General features: G+C 36.3%; 1 protein-coding gene across 6 annotated transcripts in view; it reads right to left on the minus strand.

Moving 5' to 3' along the window:
* BARD1 (BRCA1 associated RING domain 1) overlaps positions 1-22279 on the minus strand; it is an 83775-nt gene that overhangs the window by 34872 nt on the left and 26624 nt on the right. For all 6 annotated transcript variants that reach the window (XM_042950050.1, XM_042950048.1, XM_042950049.1 and 3 more), the window contains 3 exons: positions 18325-19277; positions 10824-10904; positions 8989-9161 (listed from right to left, as the gene is read on the minus strand). In XM_042950050.1, the coding sequence (XP_042805984.1) occupies positions 8989-9161; positions 10824-10904; positions 18325-19277 (1207 nt within the window). The remainder of the gene's footprint in view (positions 1-8988; positions 9162-10823; positions 10905-18324; positions 19278-22279) is intronic.

A 22279-nucleotide genomic window follows, 5' to 3' on the forward strand; every position in this document is an offset into this window, starting at 1 on the left:
AAAAACACAAAGGTCCAAAATCTTTGGAATGCATCAAAAGGGGTTCTAAGAGGGAAGATTATAGCAATACATGCCTACCTCAAGAAAAAAGAAAAATCTCAAATAAACAACTTAATCTTATACCTAAGGAGCTAGAAAAAGAAAAACAAATAAAACCCCAAACGAGAAATCATAAAGACGAGAGCAGAAAGAAATGATACAGAAACTAAAAATGAATACGTAAATGAACAAGCAAATCAATGAAACCAAAAGATGGCTCTTTGAAAAGATCAACAAAGTTGATAAGCCTCTAGCCAGACTCATCAAAAAACAAGACAGTACTCAAAGAAAAAAAAAAAAAAATCACAAATGAAAGAGGATAAATAGCAATCAACACCACAGAAATACAAAGGACTGTAAGAGAATATTATGAAACAAACTGGACAAACTGGAAGTCATGGATAAGTTCCTAGAAACATGTAACATACCAAAACTGAAGCAGGGGGAAATACAAAACCTGAATAGACCAATTACCAACAATGAGGTTGAACGAGTAATCAAAAAACTCCCACCAAACAAAAGTCCATGACTAGACAGATTCACAGATGAACTCTACCAAACATTTAAAAGAGTTAATACCTATTATTTTCAAAGTTCTCCAAAACATAAAAGAGAAAGAAAAACTTCCATTTTCATTCTATGAGGCCAGCATTACCATGATAGCAAAACCACATAAAGACATCAAGAGAAATACAGACCAGTATCTCTTAAGAACACTGACAAAGTATCAGCAAACTGAATCCAACAATACATTAAAAAAAAAATCAATTCCTACAATCAAGGAGGATTTATTCCTGAGATGCAAGGGTAGTTCAATGTTCACAAGTAAATCAATTTGGTACATCATATCAAAACAAAAAAGATAAAAAACATATCATTTCAATAGATGCAGAAAAAGCATGTGAAAAAGTACAACATCCATTCATGATAAAAATCCTCAACAAAGTAGGTTTCAAGGAAACATACCTCAACATAATAAAAGCTTTACATGAAAAACACAGCTAACATTATACTTAATGGGGAAAAACAGAGCTTTCCCCTAAAGTCAGGAACAAGTCAAGGATGTCCAATCTCACCATGTTTATTCAACGTAGCACTAGAAGCCCTAGCCACAGCAATCAGACAACAAAAAGAAATAAAAGGCATGCAAATTGGTAACTTTCACTATTTGCAGATGACATGATACCATATAAAGAAAACCCAAAAGACTCAACCAAAAAACTACTAGAACTGAAAAATGAATTCAGTAAGGTCAGAGGATATAAAATCAATGTGCACAAATCTATTGCACGTCTATAGCACTAATAATTAAACAGCATAAAGAGAAATTAAGACAACAATCCCATTCACAACTGCACCAAAAATAGTAAGATACCTAGGAATAAACCTCACCAAAGAGGTGAAAGACATGTACTTTGAAAAGTATAAAATACTGATGAAAGAAATTGAAGACAACACAAATGGAAAATAAGAAGGCATTCCCTGCTCACTGACTGGAAGAACAAATATTGTTAAAATGTCTGTACTAGCTACCCAAAGCAATCTACAGATTTTTAAAAATTTTTTTTTAAAATTTATTTATTTTTGAGAGAGAAAGAGCATGAACAGGGGAGGGGCAGAGAGAGAAGGAGACACAGAATTTGAAGCAGGCTCCAGGTTCTGAGCTGTCAGTACAGAGCCTGACACTGGGCTCAAACCCACAAGTGGTGAGATCATGACCTGAGCCGAAATTGACACTCAACTGACTGAGCCACCCAGGAGCCCCAGCAATCTATAGATTTAATGCAACCCCTATCAAAATACCAACAGCATTTTTCACAAAACTAGAATAAACAATCCTAAAATTTGTATGAAATCATAGAAGACTCAAAGAGCCAAAGCAACTTTGAAAAGGAAAACAAAGCTGGAGGCATCACAATTTCAGACTTCAAGTTATATTGCAAAGCTATAGTCATCAAAAGAATATGGTACTGGCACAAGAACAGCCACATAAATCACTGGAACAGAATATAAACCTCAGAAATAAACCCACAATTATATGGTCAATCTTTGACAAAGCAGGGAAGAATATCCAGTGAAAAGAGACAATCTTTTCAACAAATGGTGTTGAGAAAACTAGACAGCAACATGCAAAAGAATGAAACTGGACCACTTTCTTACATCACACACAAAAATAATCTCAAAATAGATAAAGGTCTAAATATGAGACCTGAGGGGCGCCTGGGTGGCGCAGTCAGTTAAGCGTCCGACTTCAGCCAGGTCACGATCTCGCAGTCCGTGAGTTCGAGCCCCGCGTCAGGCTCTGGGCTAATGGCTCGGAGCCTGGAGCCTGTTTCCGATTCTGTGTCTCCCTCTCTCTCTGCCCCTCCCCCGTTCATGCTCTGTCTCTCTCTGTCCCAAAAATAAATAAAAAATGTTGAAAAAAAAAATTTAAAAAAAAAAAAAAATAAATATGAGACCTGAAACCATAAAAATCCTCTAAGAGAGCATAGGCAGTACTATGTCAGACATCAGCCATAGCAACATCTTTCTAAATGTATCTCCTGAGGCAAGGGAAACAAAAGAAAAATAAACTATTGTGACTACACCAAAATAAAAAGCTTCTGCATATTGAAAGAAACAACCAACAAAACTAAAAGACAACCTACAGAATGGGAGAAGATATTTGCAAAGGACATAGCAACAAAAGGTTAGTATCCAAAATATATAAAGAACTTCTACAACTCAACACCAAAAAACACCCACAAATAATCCAATTAAAAATGGGCAGAAGACATGAACAGACATTTCTGCAAAGACATCCAGATGGCAAACACACATATGAAAAGATGTTTGACATCACTAATCATCAGGGAAATGGAAATCAAAACCACAATGAGCTATCACTCCTGTCAGAATGGCTAAAATCAACAACACAAGACACACACATGTTGAGGAGGATGTGGAGAAAAAGGAACCCTCTTGCATTGATGGTAGAAATGCAAACTGGTGCAGCCCCTGTGGAAAACAGGATGGAGATTCCTCAAAAAGTTAAAAATAGAAGGGCTCCTGAGTGGCTCAGTCAGTTAAGTATCTGACTTCGGCTCAGATCATGATCTCATGGTCCATGAGTTCAAGCCCCATGTCGGGCTCTGTGCTGACAGCTCAGAGCCTGGCGCCTGCTTCAGATTCTGTGTCTCCCTAGCTCTCTGCCCCTCCCCTGCTCAAGCTCTGGTGTCTCCCTCTCTCTCTCAAAAACAAACATTAAAAAAAAATTTTTTTAATTAAAAGTAGAATGATCCACTATGGATCCACTAATTGCACTACTGGGTATTTACCCAAAGAATACAAAAACACCAAGTTGAAGGGATACATACACCCCGATGTTTATTGCAGCATTATTTACAATAGCCAAACTATGGGAAGCAGTCCAAAGGTCCGTCATTTGATGAATGAATAATGATGCAGTATATGTATGTGTACACGTACACACACACACACACCCACACACACACACACACACACACACAGTGGAGTATTATTCGGCCATAAAAAAGAATATAATTTTGCCATTTGCAACAACATGGATGGATCTAGAGAGTAAAATGCTATGTGAAGCAAGCCAGTCAAAGAAAGACAAATAACAAATGATTTCACTCATATATAAAATTTAAGAAACAAAACAAATGAACAAAGGAAGAAAAAAAGGGGAAGAGACACAAACCAAAAATCGACTCTCAACTGTAGAGAACAAACAGACGATTACTGGAGGGGATGTGTGGAGATGGGTGAAATAGGTGAAAAGGATTAAGAGTACACTTACCTTGATGAGCACTGAGTAATGTATGGAATTGCTAAATCATTATCTTGTACACCTGATACTAATATAACAGTATGTTAACCATACTGAATTAAACATTTTTAAATAAATTTTTAAAAAGAAACTATGAATATAATTTTAATATAAAAATCTGCAGGCAAAAAAATTAAAAATAAAAAAACAGATAATTTCAACTTGTAACTAGAAATGCAAAAATACTAAATAAAATCCTAGCAAACTGATGTAAAGTATTTGCTTAAAGAATAGCACAGTATATTTAAGTTTATCACAGAAATACAACATGGTTTAATATTTTAAAATGTAGGGGTGCCTAGGTGGCTCAGTCAGTTAAGAATCTGACCAGCTCAGGTCATGATCTCATGGTTCCTGAGTTCAAGCCCCGCATCAGGCTCTGTGCTGACAGTGAGGAGCGCTCTTGGGATTCTCTCTCCTCTCTCTGCATCTCCCCAACTCATGCTGGCATTCTCCCTCTCTCTCTCTCTCTCGAAATAAAATAAAACTTAAAAAGATATTTTAAAATGTATTAATGATACCAACAGGCAAAAGGTCTAAGATCACCTCATTATAAGCTAAAAAATCATTTAATAAGGTATAGTCTTCTTAAAAAATAGCAAAATAAATAGAAGATCTTTATTTTTTAATATTGATTTTAATACTGACTGTAAACCTAGAGTCAATATTTTTGAAAAATGAGAATAAAACAAGTATGCCAACTATCACCATTATTTTATAATATTGTTCCAGAAACACTGGCAAATGCAATAAGAAGTTAGAATTGATAAATGATAATCAGATCCTTAGAATTAGGTGTTGGCTAGATATAAGAGAAATGTACTAAAATCAACAGCTTCCCTATACATCAGGAATGACAAGTTGTATTTATTAACAGAACATCCAGTTAACCAGAGCAACAAAAGAATCAAATGCCTAGAAAAATCTAATAGTTAAGTGCATGCATAAATGCAGATACATATAATAGATGAAAAACTTTACTAAGATGTGTAACAGAAGGCTCAAATAAATGGAAAAACATACTGTTTCTCAATGAAAAATCAAATTCCACTATAATCCACACCCTTACCCAATTTTAATCACAACCCTAGTAAGATATTTCTTAACTTATCAGACTTCACGTGAAGGAAGAAGCTGATGAAAAGAGTGAATTCTCTCCCTCCCCCCCCCCACCCCCAACACTGCTCACTGTCACTACCTCAGCTCAGACTCACCTCTCCAGGTTATTGGACACACCTCTTCACTGAGGTCCTGGCCCATGTGCAGGAAGAACTTTCCAATGTAACATTTGAACCCTGTGGCATACTATGCCTCTGTCTGCCTCTGCCACCTTCTCCAGCCTCTTATCATTGTCCCTTTAATACCAGTCTTACCGACACTAATCGAAGCTCCTAGAACTGAATAGACAAGCAGTCTTGGCCGTACCACCTACCATCTCTTTCTGAAAAGCCCATCCCCCTATTCTTCAAAATTCAGTAGAAGTGCTCCTTCCCCTAAAAAGTCTTTCATGACTTCCTCTAGTCTCACTTACAGTCCCTACTCTAGATTTTCACACAATCTTGTGCACTGGCCTATGAAGGCATGTGTCACATGGCTCTGTAATCAGTTTACTCCACTAGAACAGAAGGAGCAGATAACCAACTGGGGGGTGAGGAAGTAAAGGAGCAGGGCAAGAGTAGGAGAAAACCTAACAGGATGTCACTGAAGAACCAGGAAATGAAGGTATCTAAGTAAAACAGACTACTTGAACCTTGAAGGAATGAAGAAGACTGCCAAAATGTTACGGAGCTGAAGACTGCCATTTAGAAACACAGATGAAGCAGAAAGACCCTACCCACCTACAACTTCGAGCAAAGAACTAAGCCATAAAAAGCAAAGGACAAAGAACAGCCTTTGCCCTTTCCAGTTCCAAACCTTCTTCCTAGTCCTGGTTATTGAGAGAAAAGTTCCATTCCGTGTAAAAGAGATACAAGCAAACTGACGTTTGGGGAGTGGGACACACAGGCTGCCAGTTATGGAACGAGTAAGTCATGGGAACATGGGAAACAGCACAGGGAATACAGTCAGTGGCACTGCAGTAGCACTATATGGTGACAGATGGCAGCTAGACTTGTGGTGAGCGTAGTGTAATATGCAAACTAGTTGAATCCGTATGTTGTACACCCGAAACTAAAGTAACGTGGTATGTCAACTATTCCTCAAAAAAAAAAAAAAAGAGTAAAAGAGATATAATAAGCAGAGAAAATAAAAGTAATATACTTGTGAGTGATGAATCGCTGAATTGCACTCCTGAAACCAATACTGCACAGTATGTTAATTAACTAAAATTTAAATTAAAAAAACAACAGAAAGTATTATGCTTGCCAACTCAGATTCCAGAGTCTGAGATATTAATGGCTTATAAGGTGGCATTAAGGAGCCATCTTACCAGACAAGAGCTTCAGGAGAAAGGGGGAAAAAAAAGAGTACTAAGAAGCCCATACAGTTCCCATGCCCCTCCCAATGCTCCTCTTAAATGGAGGAAGTCAAGGAATGAATTTCATCTACAGTCACTTGTCAGTACTTAATTCAAAAAGACAATATATAGAACTCTGGCAGAAAAACAGATCTAAAAAACACCAAGGCTATAGGAATTACTTTGGAAAGCCATGAACCCACAGAAGGTAACATGCTATGGATTATGGATGCCCAGTGGACAAGAGACTAACAATTCTGCCCGGGGAGCACGTAGGAAACCAGTTCTACCATCCTAGCAAAGGTGCAGCTTATGGAGACATGGCTTTAGACTTTCACTCCACACTTATAGGGAATTAGGGAGCAGAGGGAAGCAATTCCTGTTGTCATCTCATAGGACCCTTTTTCAAAAGAGAGGAAAAAATATACCATCTTTTCATGCATTCAAATACTTACTAACTTGCACCACAAATGAATGTCTGGAAGTTTTGAAAAACAATAAGAGGTGCCAATGAAGGGTTTTAAGCTAGTAAGTGATTTGACCAGACTTGTGTTATTTATTTATTTATTTATTTATTTATTTATTTATTTATTGAAGTTCTTGGGTTGCAGTAATGGGGAATGAACAAAAGAAAAGCCATCTGAAAAGAAGACCAGTTAGGAAACAGGTGAAGTCAATTAGGTGAACAACCACTACTAGGAAATAAAACAGCAAAAAACACAGCAAATACTTAAGGATGATGACCACCAACCAGTCTGGAAAAAAAGGAATAACAATATTTAGAAACAGCTATCACACTCTTAAACCCTAGATTCAATCTACTGCTGCATTCTCTCCATGGTTCCCTAACCGTCCTCTACCTAATGTTATTCCCAGCCTTTCCCCAAATAAATCCTTCTTCCCCACTATCCTAACTATATCAACCAGCTGTCCAATTCAGTGGCCACTTGGCACATGTGGCTATTCAATTAAAATAAAATACATTTCCAAATTTAGTTCCTCAGTAGCAACAGCCCCATTTTAAGTCTTCAACAGCAGCAGATGGCTAGTGGCTACTGAGTGCTCAGCACACATATACAGCATTTCATCAATACAGAAAGATCTACTGGATGGTGCTGGGCTACAGATATACCTAAATCTGCCACTTCGCTAGGTAAGCCTATTTAAAAACAACATATTTATCTGAGGGGCACCTGTGAAGGCAGACTAGGCTCACTGTCTCATGCCCACACCTTGTATATTAATAAGCTTCACAGTATAGTGAAGAATCATGGTGTACAAACCACAAGACAGGCCCTGTGTTTTGGCTCATTAATCCTCACTATACTCTGAAAAAAAAACAGAAAAGCAGCAGGCATCACCCATGTTTTATAGGTGAGGACACCAAGGCACAGAAATTAACCTGCCTGAGGCTATAAAGTCAATAATGGAGTCACAAATAAAAGCTGAATTCCCTAACGCCCTGACCAGTGCTCCATTCATTAAAGTAGTCATGGCTGATTTAAGAACCCACGGATGGAAACTATTCAGTTTCACCTGACCCAAGTAACCATTTGCTTTATCAAATGGCTGGCTATCCCCCCAGGAGGGTCATATCTGTTAGGTCCATGTGTATATATATATGTAATGTGTGTGTGTGTGTGTGTGTGTGTGTGTGTGTGCATGCACACGCATGAGCACACACACTCACAAACCAGAAAAATAAAAATACATAAAAATACGTATCCCTTGAGTTTGCCCCAACTATCTCATCACATGTGATAGACATAAAGGATATTAGACACACTTACCAAAACTAACAGCACCAAAATATGGTACATTCCTGCATTATTTATTAATTTGTTTTTCAATTATGCTATAAAAAAATTACAACCTAGAAGTTTTGCATTTTGTAATTCTTATTTGCCTCTGTAACCACAGTAAGCCTGATTTTCGGGTGCTCTTTCTAAACCTATTGAAGCAACCGGGACATGAAGAGGCAATTCTATTTCCATTTCAACTACCTCATTAACTGAAAAGAGTAAAATAATATATAGGGAGACATGAACCAAGTTATAGATTAAAGATATAAAATCCACATATGGCAATTGCTTGTGACACTGTTGACAATAGCGATTTTAAAATGCAGCCGCCAGCATTCACTAATGCATCTCTGTGCCCTGACATTGCAAAACAATTTACCCACAGCTTCATTTGAATGATGTGAAAAATCTAAGAAATAACTCAATAGCACTTGCCCAACATCAGAATGCTTCCATATTTTAACTAAATATCCAGGAAAATCATAAAAAAAATAGAATATTTAAAACAAATTCTGAAATACTGGGAAGCATACAAAACAGTTATTTCTGTGCTTCTAATTCTTTTCTTATTAATAAGTATGACTCAATCTACAGACTCTAAGTAAGTGAATTTGTCCAAAATTAACTTGGCAATTATTTCTGAATTAAAGGAGCAAATCACCCTCAAATATGTAAGTATCACAAAGGAAAAGAGCATGAGTGCTGATTTTAAATACAGAATGTAATGGTCATGTCTAACCTCAGTTGTGAAAGACAAGAAAGACAGCCACCAACTTCGGTATTCAAGTCCTTTGTTCCTCACAGCCTTCACTCAAGAACACAAATCAACTAAAAACCAGGTTTTAAGTTGAACAACTTACATGGCGTTCCTGGAGGCTCCATAAGAAAGTAAGAGCTTGACTATATCCATGTGCCCATTCTTGGCAGCGTCATGAAGTGGTGAATCATTCTGATACCCAGTGGAGTTCACCAACGCCTTGTGCTGTAGCAACAATTCCACCACCTTCAGGTGCCCATGGTTGCAGGCTTCGTGCTAATTAAATAAGTGAAAAAAGTGATGAGGAAGAATAATGCATCATATCATAATAAAATTGCACTTTAGAAAAATAAATGTGAACTTCAGTCAGTAAATTGGTCTAACCTAAATATTCATACAGACCATAAGTGTCGGCCCGGAGTAAAGCCCTATTACTAATCTTAGTGATGACATACATGATGATCAAGATGTATGCAATTCATGGAAAAAGATGGTATTTATTTGAGCCTTCAGTCAACTGCTCATTTTTTAAGAAGAAAATGTAGCTATAAACCAACTCTAGCTCCTCAACTGTTCCACAGTAAAAAATTAAAAACAAGAAACATAGAAAGTATTTAACAACTAGATCATGCATAAAAGGTGAAATTCTCCAAGGCTGAATAGAATCTACTAAATCAGGTACCTAGCCATACCCTAAGTGGTGCACCCGCATGTATACATAACCACCCCACAAAGTGAGTATCCTGGAGAGAGTATTTACAAGACAAGACTATTTGCTGAAGCTACAGATTACTGTATGGCTGGTGTCGATGATAACACAAATAACATAGAGTAAAAAGAGCTTACTGACGTAACAGGGCATTCATTCAAGGCATTCAAAGATGCCTCGTGTGCAAATCTTTCCTTATGTCTAATGAACTGTTAAAAATGCCACTATACTATATTCTAATAAACCACTGACATACTGTGCTTTTTAAGAACATCTATTCAATTCATAATGGGCAATACCCCACCAAATATCTGTAGGTCTATTTCCAGGAGAAAATAACAGAAATTAGACATCAGGTGCTCGAATAAATCACTCACCAATCTTTTTTACAACTTGCCTTACTGGCTTTAAAAAAAAAAAAAAAAAAAAAAAAAAATTGACCTTTCTTTGAAAAGGTTAACTAGCCTGCAGAGTCAAAAACAACAAAGTGACTCTGATCCAGACTAAACCCTCCCAGCTTAAAAATTTGGCAAGGAGAAGTCATTCTCTACAACTTTAAACCTTTTTTACACCTGGCTTAATAAGACTCTCTCAATTTTATGATAAATTTCCAGCTTACAGGGTAAGGGCTTCTACCTCCTCTGTTGACACTGCTATAGCTGTCTTCAAATTGCATGCAATTAGCTCACACAGCACTTGTTCCCATGTATTTGTGCTATTCGTTTTCCAGACTATACTCCACATTGCAGTTTTAGTAATAATAAGCAGATTTTTAAAAATGTTCACTGTAAGCAAAGATTTCTACTGCCTCTATATATTTGCGATTGGGTAGGGTATAAATGAGGCTACAATAGATCTTCAGTAAGAATCACTGCCTTATGATATAATCCTATACCCAGTCCCTCTGACCTCTTTGTTCCAAGAAATCTGGTTCCAATAATTTGGAATGTGGCAAAATGAGGCCTGATGTCGGCTCCAATAGTTACCTCCATGTTATTAGCTACATTCAGCAATGTGGTGTAACTGGATTCCTAAATCTAAAGGTAGTCAGTGAAAAGGCAGCCAATTTCTTCCCTGTCACAATTGAAAAGCTAGATGAAAAGTAATCATTTTCTCTTGCTTAGTGAAATGTATGTTCTTCAGATTAAAAAGAGAGTGTATAGACAACTGCATACAGTATAATAACTATAAGACATAAAACGAGAATAAAAAAACAAATAGAAAACTACCAATGGTGTCCATCCAGCATGGTCTTTAACATTTGGGTCACTTCCATTTTGTAAGAGGTATTCCACAGAAGGTAGGTCGCCCTAATAGAATGAAAAAATAAAAAGAAATTAAAAATCATCAATAAAAAAAGAAGATATTGAGATTTGAGTTCTGTTTTATTTTTTAAATTTTGTCTTCTTAAAGATAGAATCAAATTTAAATCTCTTCTCTAATGCCTACTGCTCATGAGTAATAAATAATAAGTCATGTATAGATGAACTGTTCTAAGGTACCAAGAAGTCATGAAGTCATATGGTCCATCCTTGAATATCAAGTTCAAAATCTCTGAGATTAGCAACCCTTATCAAAAGTCATTTCAAAATACCAAATAAAGGGCACTAACCAAAAATCAACGGATGATAATGAAGTATTTAAACTCATCACTTCATTTGTGAAAAACATCCTTTTTGAGCATGCATTAAAATGATTTCCAAGTACTGTTTAAAACAAAATCAAGGTCAAGAAGGCCACTCAGTTGAAACTTCCAAATTGTTTTTTTATTGACAGTTACTCCATTTATCCTTAATACATTAATTTAGCTTATATTCGCCTTATTTGCTAAAAGATATTTTTCTAGGTAAAAGCAAGGCTATTTTCTCCAAATATTACTGACAGAGTTTACTCTGAAAAAGGCTGAATAAATAAGTTACATATGGCGAATGGGGCACCTGGGTGGCTCAGTCGGTTAAGTGTCCAAGTCTTGGTTTCCGCTCAGGTCATGATCTCGCAAGCCCCGCATCAGGCTCTGCGCTGACAGGGAGGAGCCTGCTCAGGATTCTCTCTCTACCCCCCTCTCTCTGCCCCTCTCCTTTTTGTGCCCTCTCTCGAAATAAACTTTAAAAAATTTTTTTTAAAAAATTACATATAGCAAAAGTTACCTATGACACATAGGTGTTCAACTGGTTTTGTGAAGAGCTTCTTTAGGGAGAAGGAAATCTCTCCCCTCTCACCCCCATCCTCAATATTCTAAAATGAGTTTTTCCCCTATTGGTTTGATTATATGTAGAAGTCACTAAGTCTCCTAAAAACAGTAACATTTGCTTTTATTTGATTGTTTTGGGCTGCTGCCTCTCAAGCACAACAAATCTTAAGATGGTAGCTTACTTAGTTTTCTAAAAAATAAAAATAAAAATAAATAATCCATTTGCTTGGGCACCTTGGTGGCTCAGTTAAGCATTATGACTTGATCCAGCCAGGCTCAGGTCATGATCCCAGGGTTGTGGGATAGAGTCCCATGTTGAGTTCTGCACCAACAGCACAGAGCCTGCCTGGGATTTTTTCTCACCTTCTCTCTCTCTGCTCCTCCCACCACACATGCTCTCTCTCTGTCTCTCAAAATAAACTAAGAAAAAATTCATTTGCAACATACTTTTTTAAGTTCCTAAATTACCAAAATGACCCTAAATATTTAATGGATTTAAAAAATAAACATTATATATGTTTCAAATCAATTATCCCAGTTCCAATAAAAACATATTTTCCCACAGTTTCTTAGGGGTGCAAATTCTATATTAGTAGTACAAATTACCATTTATTTAGCAACCTTTGCTCTATATTTAAGTCCATTCCCAATGAAACTAGTAATATCTGTCAAGATACTTGAATTTTTTTAAACAATCCCATGATTATTGGGGCAGATGAACTGCCAGAACCACACACACTTCCAACCTTCAACATGAAAGTATCCACACACAAAACTACACAAAAAGCCTTCTGAAAGATTTCCCCATTCTAATTCTGCATAGGAATCACAAAAACATATTAACCTAACAAAGCCCATAAATATAAATACAACTGTGGAATGAAAAGTCACATGAGAACACTCACATAGAAACAGAGACATTTAGAAACTAAAAGCAGATTCTCTTGGAAAGATGCTACACAGTGGTATTTTTCTTTCTTGTAACCTTGTCAAACTATCAAAGGGTCTTCTATTACAAAGCACCCCTAGACTTCCCCAGAACATATAGCCCATTTGCAAACTGCTTGTTTTTCATACTCAATATGCTTTCTCTTCCCTAGTACTTAAAGTTTGTCACATTTTCATTGTTCTACTTTATGTAAATTTAATGTAATGCACATAAATAAAATTATGAAAATTAGATAGAGTTCACAGTAACGGAGTAAGCTTGAACCAATATGGAGTTTCTGGGAAATAAATGAACTTTTGCTTCTAATTTCTTTAAATTACTTTCTTCACTAAAAGAATATTTTCTGAGTAATAAGCACTCACTTTCAGACTCTCCACAACTTAAAAGAGTAACTGAGAGTTTCTTAAACCACAGCAAGAAAAAAAAAAAAAAAAATCATCCAAGTAAAGTATTTACCAAGGCTTACAAGAAATTTTAAATGGATTTGGTATTTTCAAGTAATACCTTAAAGGCTGAAAACAAACGGAACGTGTGTGCCACAATGAATTTTCTAATTGCTAACCTTTCATTCAAAAACAGATTCTTCACACATCCGTTCATATTACAGCAATATAAATTAACTTTCCAACACACACTTTTTTTTTCCTTATTATAAAGGTTAGCTCTTCTAAAATACAATTAAGAATAAATATCTTGATAAAAAAGGTATAGGGCATTACAATGACGATGACTTATCCCAAATGGTTAAGCTTTTCCACATATATGAACTAATCAGTTACCTAGAACTTTTCCTTTGGCAAGTAGATATTGTTTAAATTTTTTTTTTTTTTTTTTTTGTCATCCAGAATGAAGCTCTAAAATATATTAAACATTTCCCTAGCTTTTCAAGAGTTTACTGAATAAAATAACTTCACAGAAGCTTCTGACAACCTAGTCTGTGTAATGTTAAGCTACTGGTATTAAGGAGGTTCAGTATTATAAAGGTGGTGGTTGACAGAGGGAAAAATGGATACTGCCTCCAAGAGATGTTCTAGAAATTACAATCTTGAAAATATCATAGATGCCAGTTTGCTTGGGAGTCCTCTGCAACTTTCTCAGGAAGCTGGTATGAAGGACGAGCAGTAAACGGGGTTCACACAATGTGACTGCCTTAAAATACGATGAATGACAAAGTCAGACCCTGAAGGAGACTCTTCACAAGGGATGTTTTTTCCACCTAGGAGATCCTCATCATCTTTGCTATGTTAAGTGTATCATGCCTTATAAGTTGCCTGAAAAATATGATTCGTTCTGTCTGCATCAAAAATATATCATGACATGCCAACGTCAAGCCTTCTATATCATAATACATTCAATGCTGTGGCATGAATTATGAGCAATCATTACCATTTGAAGAATCTGTGCTAGAAATCTGAGGCTAATTCCAGCAACCACAAATCCTACATGATAAAATAACAAATCAAAATTTTCTTTATGTCTAGAGAAATATCAAATACTAAGTTTTCAAAAATTAAATCAGAAGAATAAATGAGTGTTTATCTTAGTTTCTACCTAGGCACAGTAACACTTTCTCATAAAATCTCTCATTTATAACAAAATGTTCTCAGTAGCATTTTAACCATAGGTGACATCCACATTCAAATAGAAACACGGGCAATAAAAAGAGTCAACTGAATCTCAAATTTGTTCTGGTTACATGAGAATACGCACAATATCCCAGACATCATATTAATGAATATTCTGCTTGAAATTCTGCAGTGTAATAAAATGAAAGTATAAATAAGGAATTCAAGAAGAATCCTGTAGGGTCTGTAGGGTTTGTATTCATACGGGGCTGAATGTCCAAAAAGTAGAATGGCTCACCTGTAAATCCAGGATCCTGAGGGAAAAAAGGATTTGAGAACTGACAGTACAAACAGTATCTGCCGGTGACATAGTAGTGGTCTAACATTCAGCAGCCTGAATTTAGGCAGTCTGGATATTTACCAAGACCCTTCTATTGCCAGGAATGGAGGTTATCAGGGTAAATAAGGTAAGGGATGCTCTACATTAACCCAGAAGTCGACTTCTAGGAATTTATCCTAAAAATACACCTGGTCACATATGAAACAAAGATTCCTTGCCACAGCACTGTTTATAAAAGCAAAAGAAGGGAAACAAACAGACATCCATTAGTAAGGACTAGTCAAATAATAAAAATGTATAGAAGGCAACGCTACTATAAAAACATACAGAAAGCTGTGTACCAATATGGAATAGATTTGCTTATATTTACATAAAGAAATTCACAAAGGACACACAAGTAAGGTGGTTAAGCAAAAAGGGCTTGTCAGTAATAGTGCAGCTAGGGGCAGAAACAGGAGTGAGGTTTTCTACTATAAATACTTTTATTCGTATTTTTGAAACCTGCAGTTATTACTCATTTTGAAATTAAATTTTAAATGAAGAATATATTCTGGATAACCACAGAAAGCTAAATGAATATAAATGCAAACAAAGTAATGTCACCATAGAGGAGAAACTAACTCTAGGAATCCTGAGAAAGACTTATTAAGAAGGTAGGATGTAAACTGGATTTTTAAGGTTACATACAAAGAGCCAGGAAGGAAAAGGGAAGCATGTAGAGGAAAGAATATAAATCAGAGAAAAGAACATGTGCAAAGTATTGGTAGCATTAATGAACGTACTGAATAGTTCATAAGGCTAAATAAAGTTGAGTGTGACAGGAGAATGGGGTTCAGATCATGACTGAGTGGAAAATTTGCTCATTTATTCATCAAATTCATCTGCTATGTTCCAGGCAATGTTCTAGATCCTGAAGATCTAACAGTGAAGAAACAGAATTCTTGCTCTCATTCTAAAGAGAGAAGCAAGAAACTAAGAGAGCTATAATAATAATGTCAGGAAATAGAGGGACCCAGATGGCTCAGTTAAGTGTCCAATTCTTGATTTTGGCTCAAGTCATGATCCCAGATCAAGGGACTGAGCCCCACACAGAGTGGAGCCTATCTGGGATTCTGTCTCTCTCCCCCCACCCCTCTCCCTTACTTGCACTCAATAAATAAAATAAATCTTAAAAAAATAAAACATGTCAGGAAATAACTGAAAGAAAACAAAACAAGCAGGACTGCTTGGTTAGGTAAGCGAGAAAGTCTCTCTGAAGACGTGGCATTTGAGTAGAAGCCTGAAGGAGGAGGATCATACAGGGCTGTGTAGACCATAGGAAGGACTGTGGATTTTATTTTCAGTTGGCTAGGCTTGGCTGCCTGAAAGGTCATCAAATCTACATTCTGTTCAGCAGCAGTAACTTTTATTTCCCTGTTTCTTGTTCCATTTTTAGTATTTTAACTTCAGAGCCACCTCAAATCTTTTTCTAAAGTAGGTGGACACAAAAAATAAAATAGCAGAATCACAATATTTGGTTTTCTAGTACACATTTGCAGCCGCAAATGAGAAAATTAGAGCAGAAAATGAAATGAATACTACTTATAAAAAGACAAATATACTGACAAATCAACTGTTTTTTCGCACGTATTTGTTCTACGAAAATCAACCTGGGTGGGGGTTTACGTTCAACTCATAACATATTTTTAAAAGAGAGCACTCTTATTAAACAGTGATTTAAAAAAAAAAAAACAATAGAAATCAATTACCTTGTCTTAAATGTACTGTATCAGAATCTGCCAACTAATGACAATAACAGTATTTGATAAGTGCAAAAGAATCAAATGGGTAACTTTAATGCTGGCAAGAAGACTCTTCCTAGGTAAACTAGTTATATGACAAAACTTGTATGAAGCAATCTTCACTGGAGAAAATTCACAAGACACATCTTATTTTTCCTGTCTTAAGATTCTTTGTCTTTTTTCCACTGCTGAGGCCAAGGGTAGGCAAACTATGGCCTGTAGACCAGATGCATGATTTTGTATGTCAACTTTTATTGGTTTATATATTGTCTATGGCTGCTTTTGAACTATGGGCAGACATGAATAGTTGTAGAGACTACATGGCCTGGGAAGCTAAAAATACTTGCCCCTTTAAGAAACAGTTTGTCAAACCATGGCCTAGGTCTTAGAGATCTTCATTAGTAAAGATATGGTTAAAAGAAAAATTCTCTACCCATGTAAATAGAATCCTGCCTGGTAGTCTGAAAATAATTCCCAGAAAGGAAAACGTAGAAACTAAAGCAGTCTACATTCTTATATATTAGTCAGAAATGAAAACATCATTATTATGCTAGCTACTTATGTCTATGAAGCATTTATAGCAATATAAAGTTAAGATTATAATAGCTTATTCACATATCTATTATTTACATAACAAATAGGACAAAAATATAGTCCGGTTTTTTAAATCAATGCTTTGCAAAAAAAATAAATAAATAAACTAAAATATAACAGGGACCAACTGAAAATTCAAGTTGTTCAAAAGATATGTGTGCAGAAACTGGCATGTAGTCATGTTGCAGTTTCCCTCCTCACTGGTATCAGATATAGAGTACTCTATATTCATCATTTATTGGAAGATAAAGCAAGGAAAAAAATAAAATTAAAGCCCTAACAGTTGGGGAAGCTCGTTTTTTTGCTTTTCCCTTTCTCCATACAAAAATACAGGAATGTCTGGACTCAATGTCTATTCCATATTCTTCCCAGATGTTTCCTGATGCTCATCAGCCTTATATGCGGGGGCCTCCAATAGGTTCCTTCCAGATCTTCCAAAGATCTCTATCTGTGCAAAACACCCAAGGACCTCCTGATGAACTTATTAAAAGATCATAAAAGCTATCCTAATTTAGTACTAAGCTCACCTGTATTTGATTCGTATAACACTTGCATGAAATCACAAAGTCTGTAAAGCTGTGGTGCTAACTGCTCCCCTCTATGTGCAGTTCTTGAGTCAGTTCCAAAGGTTAACCCTTGCACGTATACCTCATGCTTGACAAATGGGCTAGTTTCAAAAAAAACTAACACTGCCATAGCCCTAGGGTTGAGGCAGTAAATAAAGAGAGGTAACTTTAATGAACACACTATTAAAAGAAATGTCTGGCTGTGGGATACAGACACGTTCCTTCAGGGTCAACCACGGGAGCCATTTTTGATAATCAAATTTCCAGGTCATTGGAAAAATGTACAGACCACATCTTTCAACCTTGCAAATTCTGGCAGTGCCCACTACAAGTGTCAAACATACAGAAGTCTGTCATCTCCCACACTGTCCCTAGCTCTTTGGCTGGGTAACAATGTGTTGCCAGCAGTAACTTGGCCCCTGTCTATATTCCTAAAGCATGAGAAACTAGTGAAAACTGAACAAAATCATTATGGAATAGAGAAATGAAAGCCCTTGGCAAAAGAGAAGCTGAAATATTGAAATACTGGTTTTCTCTTATAAGATTATGTTCCTCAGGCCCAGGGGCCACTGCTCTGAGGTAGGGACACAGTCCCTACGAATTCTGCTTCTCTGGTTCAAAGGAGGTATCACATGAGTAGGTTAATTATCCTAGTAATCTCATGTCACTGTTCACAGGCCCCACAGAAATTGTTTCTTATAGTCGGTCTCATTCTAAAATTGTATCTCACAGCAAGCATCCTACCTTAATTGAAGCAATATGAAGCAAAGTCTCTCCTCTATGATTTCTTTTCACAGCTGTAAGGCTACCGGGAGACAGCTTCATTGCTGAAGGGCTGAACATCATCCGTCTGTAACTTGGACTATTCAGTGTAGAAGGTGGTGTACCTGGTGAAAGGCTCATGGATTCGTCTGATATATTACTGTTTTTCCTCCTTAATGTGTCACCAACTTTACGTTTGCTTGGAGGTGGTGAAAAGCAGCCAGGCAGTGGTTTGTTTTCTGAAAGCAGCATTTGCTGCCCACTCGTGCCAGGAATGCTGCTTCTGCATCTCTTAGAAATGGGACTGGACCGTCTGCTGCGACGTCCAGGTCGCCCATTATGACCCGATGGCAAGGACTGCTTAGATGTAAGATGATTCGCACAGGCATTGTTCTCGGGAGTCGCGTCTTCATTCCTGCTCTCTGTTTCTGGAGACTCTATTTGCTCAGCCAATGGTAAAGAGACTTCAGTTAAGCTTCTAGAACACTCCGATTCGGTTACAGAGTCACTTGCTAGTAAGTCTATGCCACCATTTGTCTGAGGACTAGCAATAACAGATGGCTGGCTACAGAAAGACACCAGCTTTTCCTTAAATTCCTCTTTGGAGTCAGGTTCACCATCTTCTTTTTCTGCCTCGAAATTCCATTCTTGGTTGATTTCAGCTAAAGTTTTCTTTTTTTGTTTTTTTCCAGACCTCGTGGAAGCCTTTTTAGCCCTCTCAGGAACACTTGTTGGAGGACTTGTAGAGACAAATTTGTACATTGAGGCCTGCTGAGCGTTCCCATCATCTATCACTTGAGGCTGGGTTTGCACTGAAACTTTAGTCACAACATATCTGACCTTCTTACTTCGAGGACTAAACCACATTTTTATTGAATTCTTCTTATTTTCTGCATCACTGAATACATTTTGCCTAGATGTGTCTTCTTTCAAATCTGATAGAAAAAAGGAAAAGAAATCTGTTACACGAACTTAATCTCCCCCATCTTGAGCTCCCAAAGGATTTTGTTCATAGTTCTCCTAAGGTGTATCACACTTCATTTGTGTACCTTTCCCTTGTCCTAGGCTATGAACTCCTTGAGAGGAGATATTCACTCATTCAACAAATATTTACAGAATCCTACAATTCCAGACAACATTCTAGGGACTGGAGATACAGCAGAGAACAAAATATGGAACTTCTATTCTACTGAGGATGGGCAGAACATACAAGTAAATTAGTAGAACATACAGCATGCTGGTGGCGATAAGAGCCATGGAGAAAAGATATGCCAGATAGATAGACAGACAGGCAGGCAGGCAGATATGGGATTTAATAAGCAGTAGTAAAAAAAAATTAACACTTGTTCATTGAGACTTCTGAAAACCAATCAATAACCAACAATTCATTACAACAATAATTCACTACATCAACAAACTAAAGGAAAACCATGTGATTTTGTGAACAGATACAGAAAAAAAATGACAAAATCTAACATTCATTTATGACTTTATAAAAAGACCAACTAACAAGGGATAAAAAGGAACTTCTTCAACCTGATGAAGGGCAAAAATACACACAGCTAATATCATGCTAAATGGTAAAATACCGCAACTACCATTTTGTTCCTATTATCAAGAACAAGGCAAAGATGTCTGTTCTCACCACTCCTAGTCAACATATACTGAAATTCCTAGATAGCACCCCAAGGAACAGATATAAAAGGCACACCAATATAAAACCATCTATTTATAATTAACCTGAATCACTACATAGAATATCTCAAGGAAAACTTTTTTTAAAAAATTAATGAAACTAACAGGTAACTTTAACTTAACAAAGCCTCAGAATACAAGGTCAATATACCAAATTCAACTTCAACTATGTTTCTATATGATATATAACAAAAAAATGCAGAATAAATTAAAAAACATTAGTACCATTTATAAAAGTACCAAAAAAAACCCATAAAATACTTAACATACATCTCACAAAATACATACAAGTTCTGAAAATTATAAAATATTTATGAAAGAAATCCATACAAATGGAAAGACATTCCATGCTCATGAATAGTAAGACTCAATATTGAGACATTGATTCTCTCCAATAGAACTACAGACTGTAATATAATCCAATAAAAATCTTAGTTTGTTTTTTTTTTTGTAAAAATAGACAAGATGATTCTAAAATTTACATAAGAAAGCAAAGGAGCTATAATATGGAAAGGCACAAGACCTAGAATAGCCAAATCAATAATGAAGAAAAACAAAATTGGAGGACTCACACAACATGACTTCAATTTATTTCAAACAAAATGAATCTAGGGGATTGAAGATAGTCACAACTCTTTAGGTGTCATCTCATATAATCTTAAACTATGTAAACAAGAAACTAATGTGAATGAATGAACTTTAAGTACATACTGAAATATACGCTTGAGCAAAAGAAGCCAGATACAAAACAATACATAAAACCAGCTGAAACTAATATGATGTGTTAAGTCAAAATACTGACTATCCGATAACTATGGGGAAAGGAGTTAGTGACTAAAAAGGGGCAACAAGAGGCTTCTAGAATAGTGTTTATTCTTCTAGGATACTTGTATTGTTTATTGGTGAGTTCAGTTTATGAAAATTCATTCAGCTATACAGTTACAATATACGTACTATAAGAATTTCTTCAACTTTTTACTAATAATCAGAAATTAGGGGCATCTGGGTGGCTCAGTCGGTTAAACACCCAAACCCTTTATTTCAGCTCAGGTCATGACTTCACGGTAAATGAGTTTGAGCCCTGCATGAGTTGAGCCCTGCAAGCCCTGCTTGGGATTCTCTCTCTCCTCTCTCTGCCCCTCCCAGCTTGCACTCTCTTTCTCTCTCTCAAAATAAATAAACTTAAAAATAAATAAAAATAATTTTAAAAAGTAAAAATAAATAATCAGAAATTAAAACACAAAGAATCAGTAGACTTTAAAAAAGAAAAGAATCACTGTCCCCAAGTAGATAAGGTGCCACAATTTGTGGGTGAGTACTCTCATACAAACACTTTGCTGCGTTAGCTAAGGTCATCAAGGAAGGCCTCTCTGTAAAACTCACTTTTGAGTTGAGACCTCATGACAAACTACAAAAGGGAAGCAGTCACATAAATATCTAGGAAAGTGGTTCCCAAGTAGAAGGTAGAACAAGTGCCAAGGTCTTAAGGTAGAAATGAGTTTAGCATATTCAATGGATAAAAAGCAACGTGGTAGAGCTTAGCATATAAAGAGCTCAGCATATAAAGCATGTAAAGAGCTCAGCCACAAGTATTACTTCTGGTATTCCTCATTCCATCAATCTCTGAAGTGGGAGGGCTTGAGACTTCTTCACCTGCAATCACCTCCTTGGTAATCTTATATATACACATACACACACATATATATACATATATATGTGAGAGATATATATATGTGAACAGATATATCTGTTTATATATATATATGTATGTGAACAGATATACATATATATCTGTTTATATACATATATATATATCTGTGAACATATATATATATATATATATATATATGAGCAGATATATATATATATATCTGCTTATATACAGGGACAACTTCAAATGTGTATGTGCCACCCAGACCTCTCCCCTCAACTTCAGACTAACATTCAACTGCCTACTCAACAACTCTTAACATGCACGTCTACTCCTAATAAGTATCTCACACTGAACATGACCAAAACTGAGTTCCTGATCCACATCTTCCCAAACCTGCTCCTCTCATAGCTGTCCCCATTTCAGTAAATGGCATATCATCAATCCAGTAGCCTAGGGCAAAAACCTTAGAATCAAACTTGCCTCTCCTATCTCTTTCATGCCTTATATGCAAAATGCAAGTTCTATAGCTCCAACTGCAAAATACATCCAAAATCTGACTACTTCTTACTGCCTCCATTCCTGCCAGCA

This window comes from Panthera leo, chromosome C1 (genome assembly GCF_018350215.1).
Source record: "Panthera leo isolate Ple1 chromosome C1, P.leo_Ple1_pat1.1, whole genome shotgun sequence".
In the NCBI taxonomy this organism is placed as follows: domain Eukaryota; kingdom Metazoa; phylum Chordata; class Mammalia; order Carnivora; family Felidae; genus Panthera; species Panthera leo.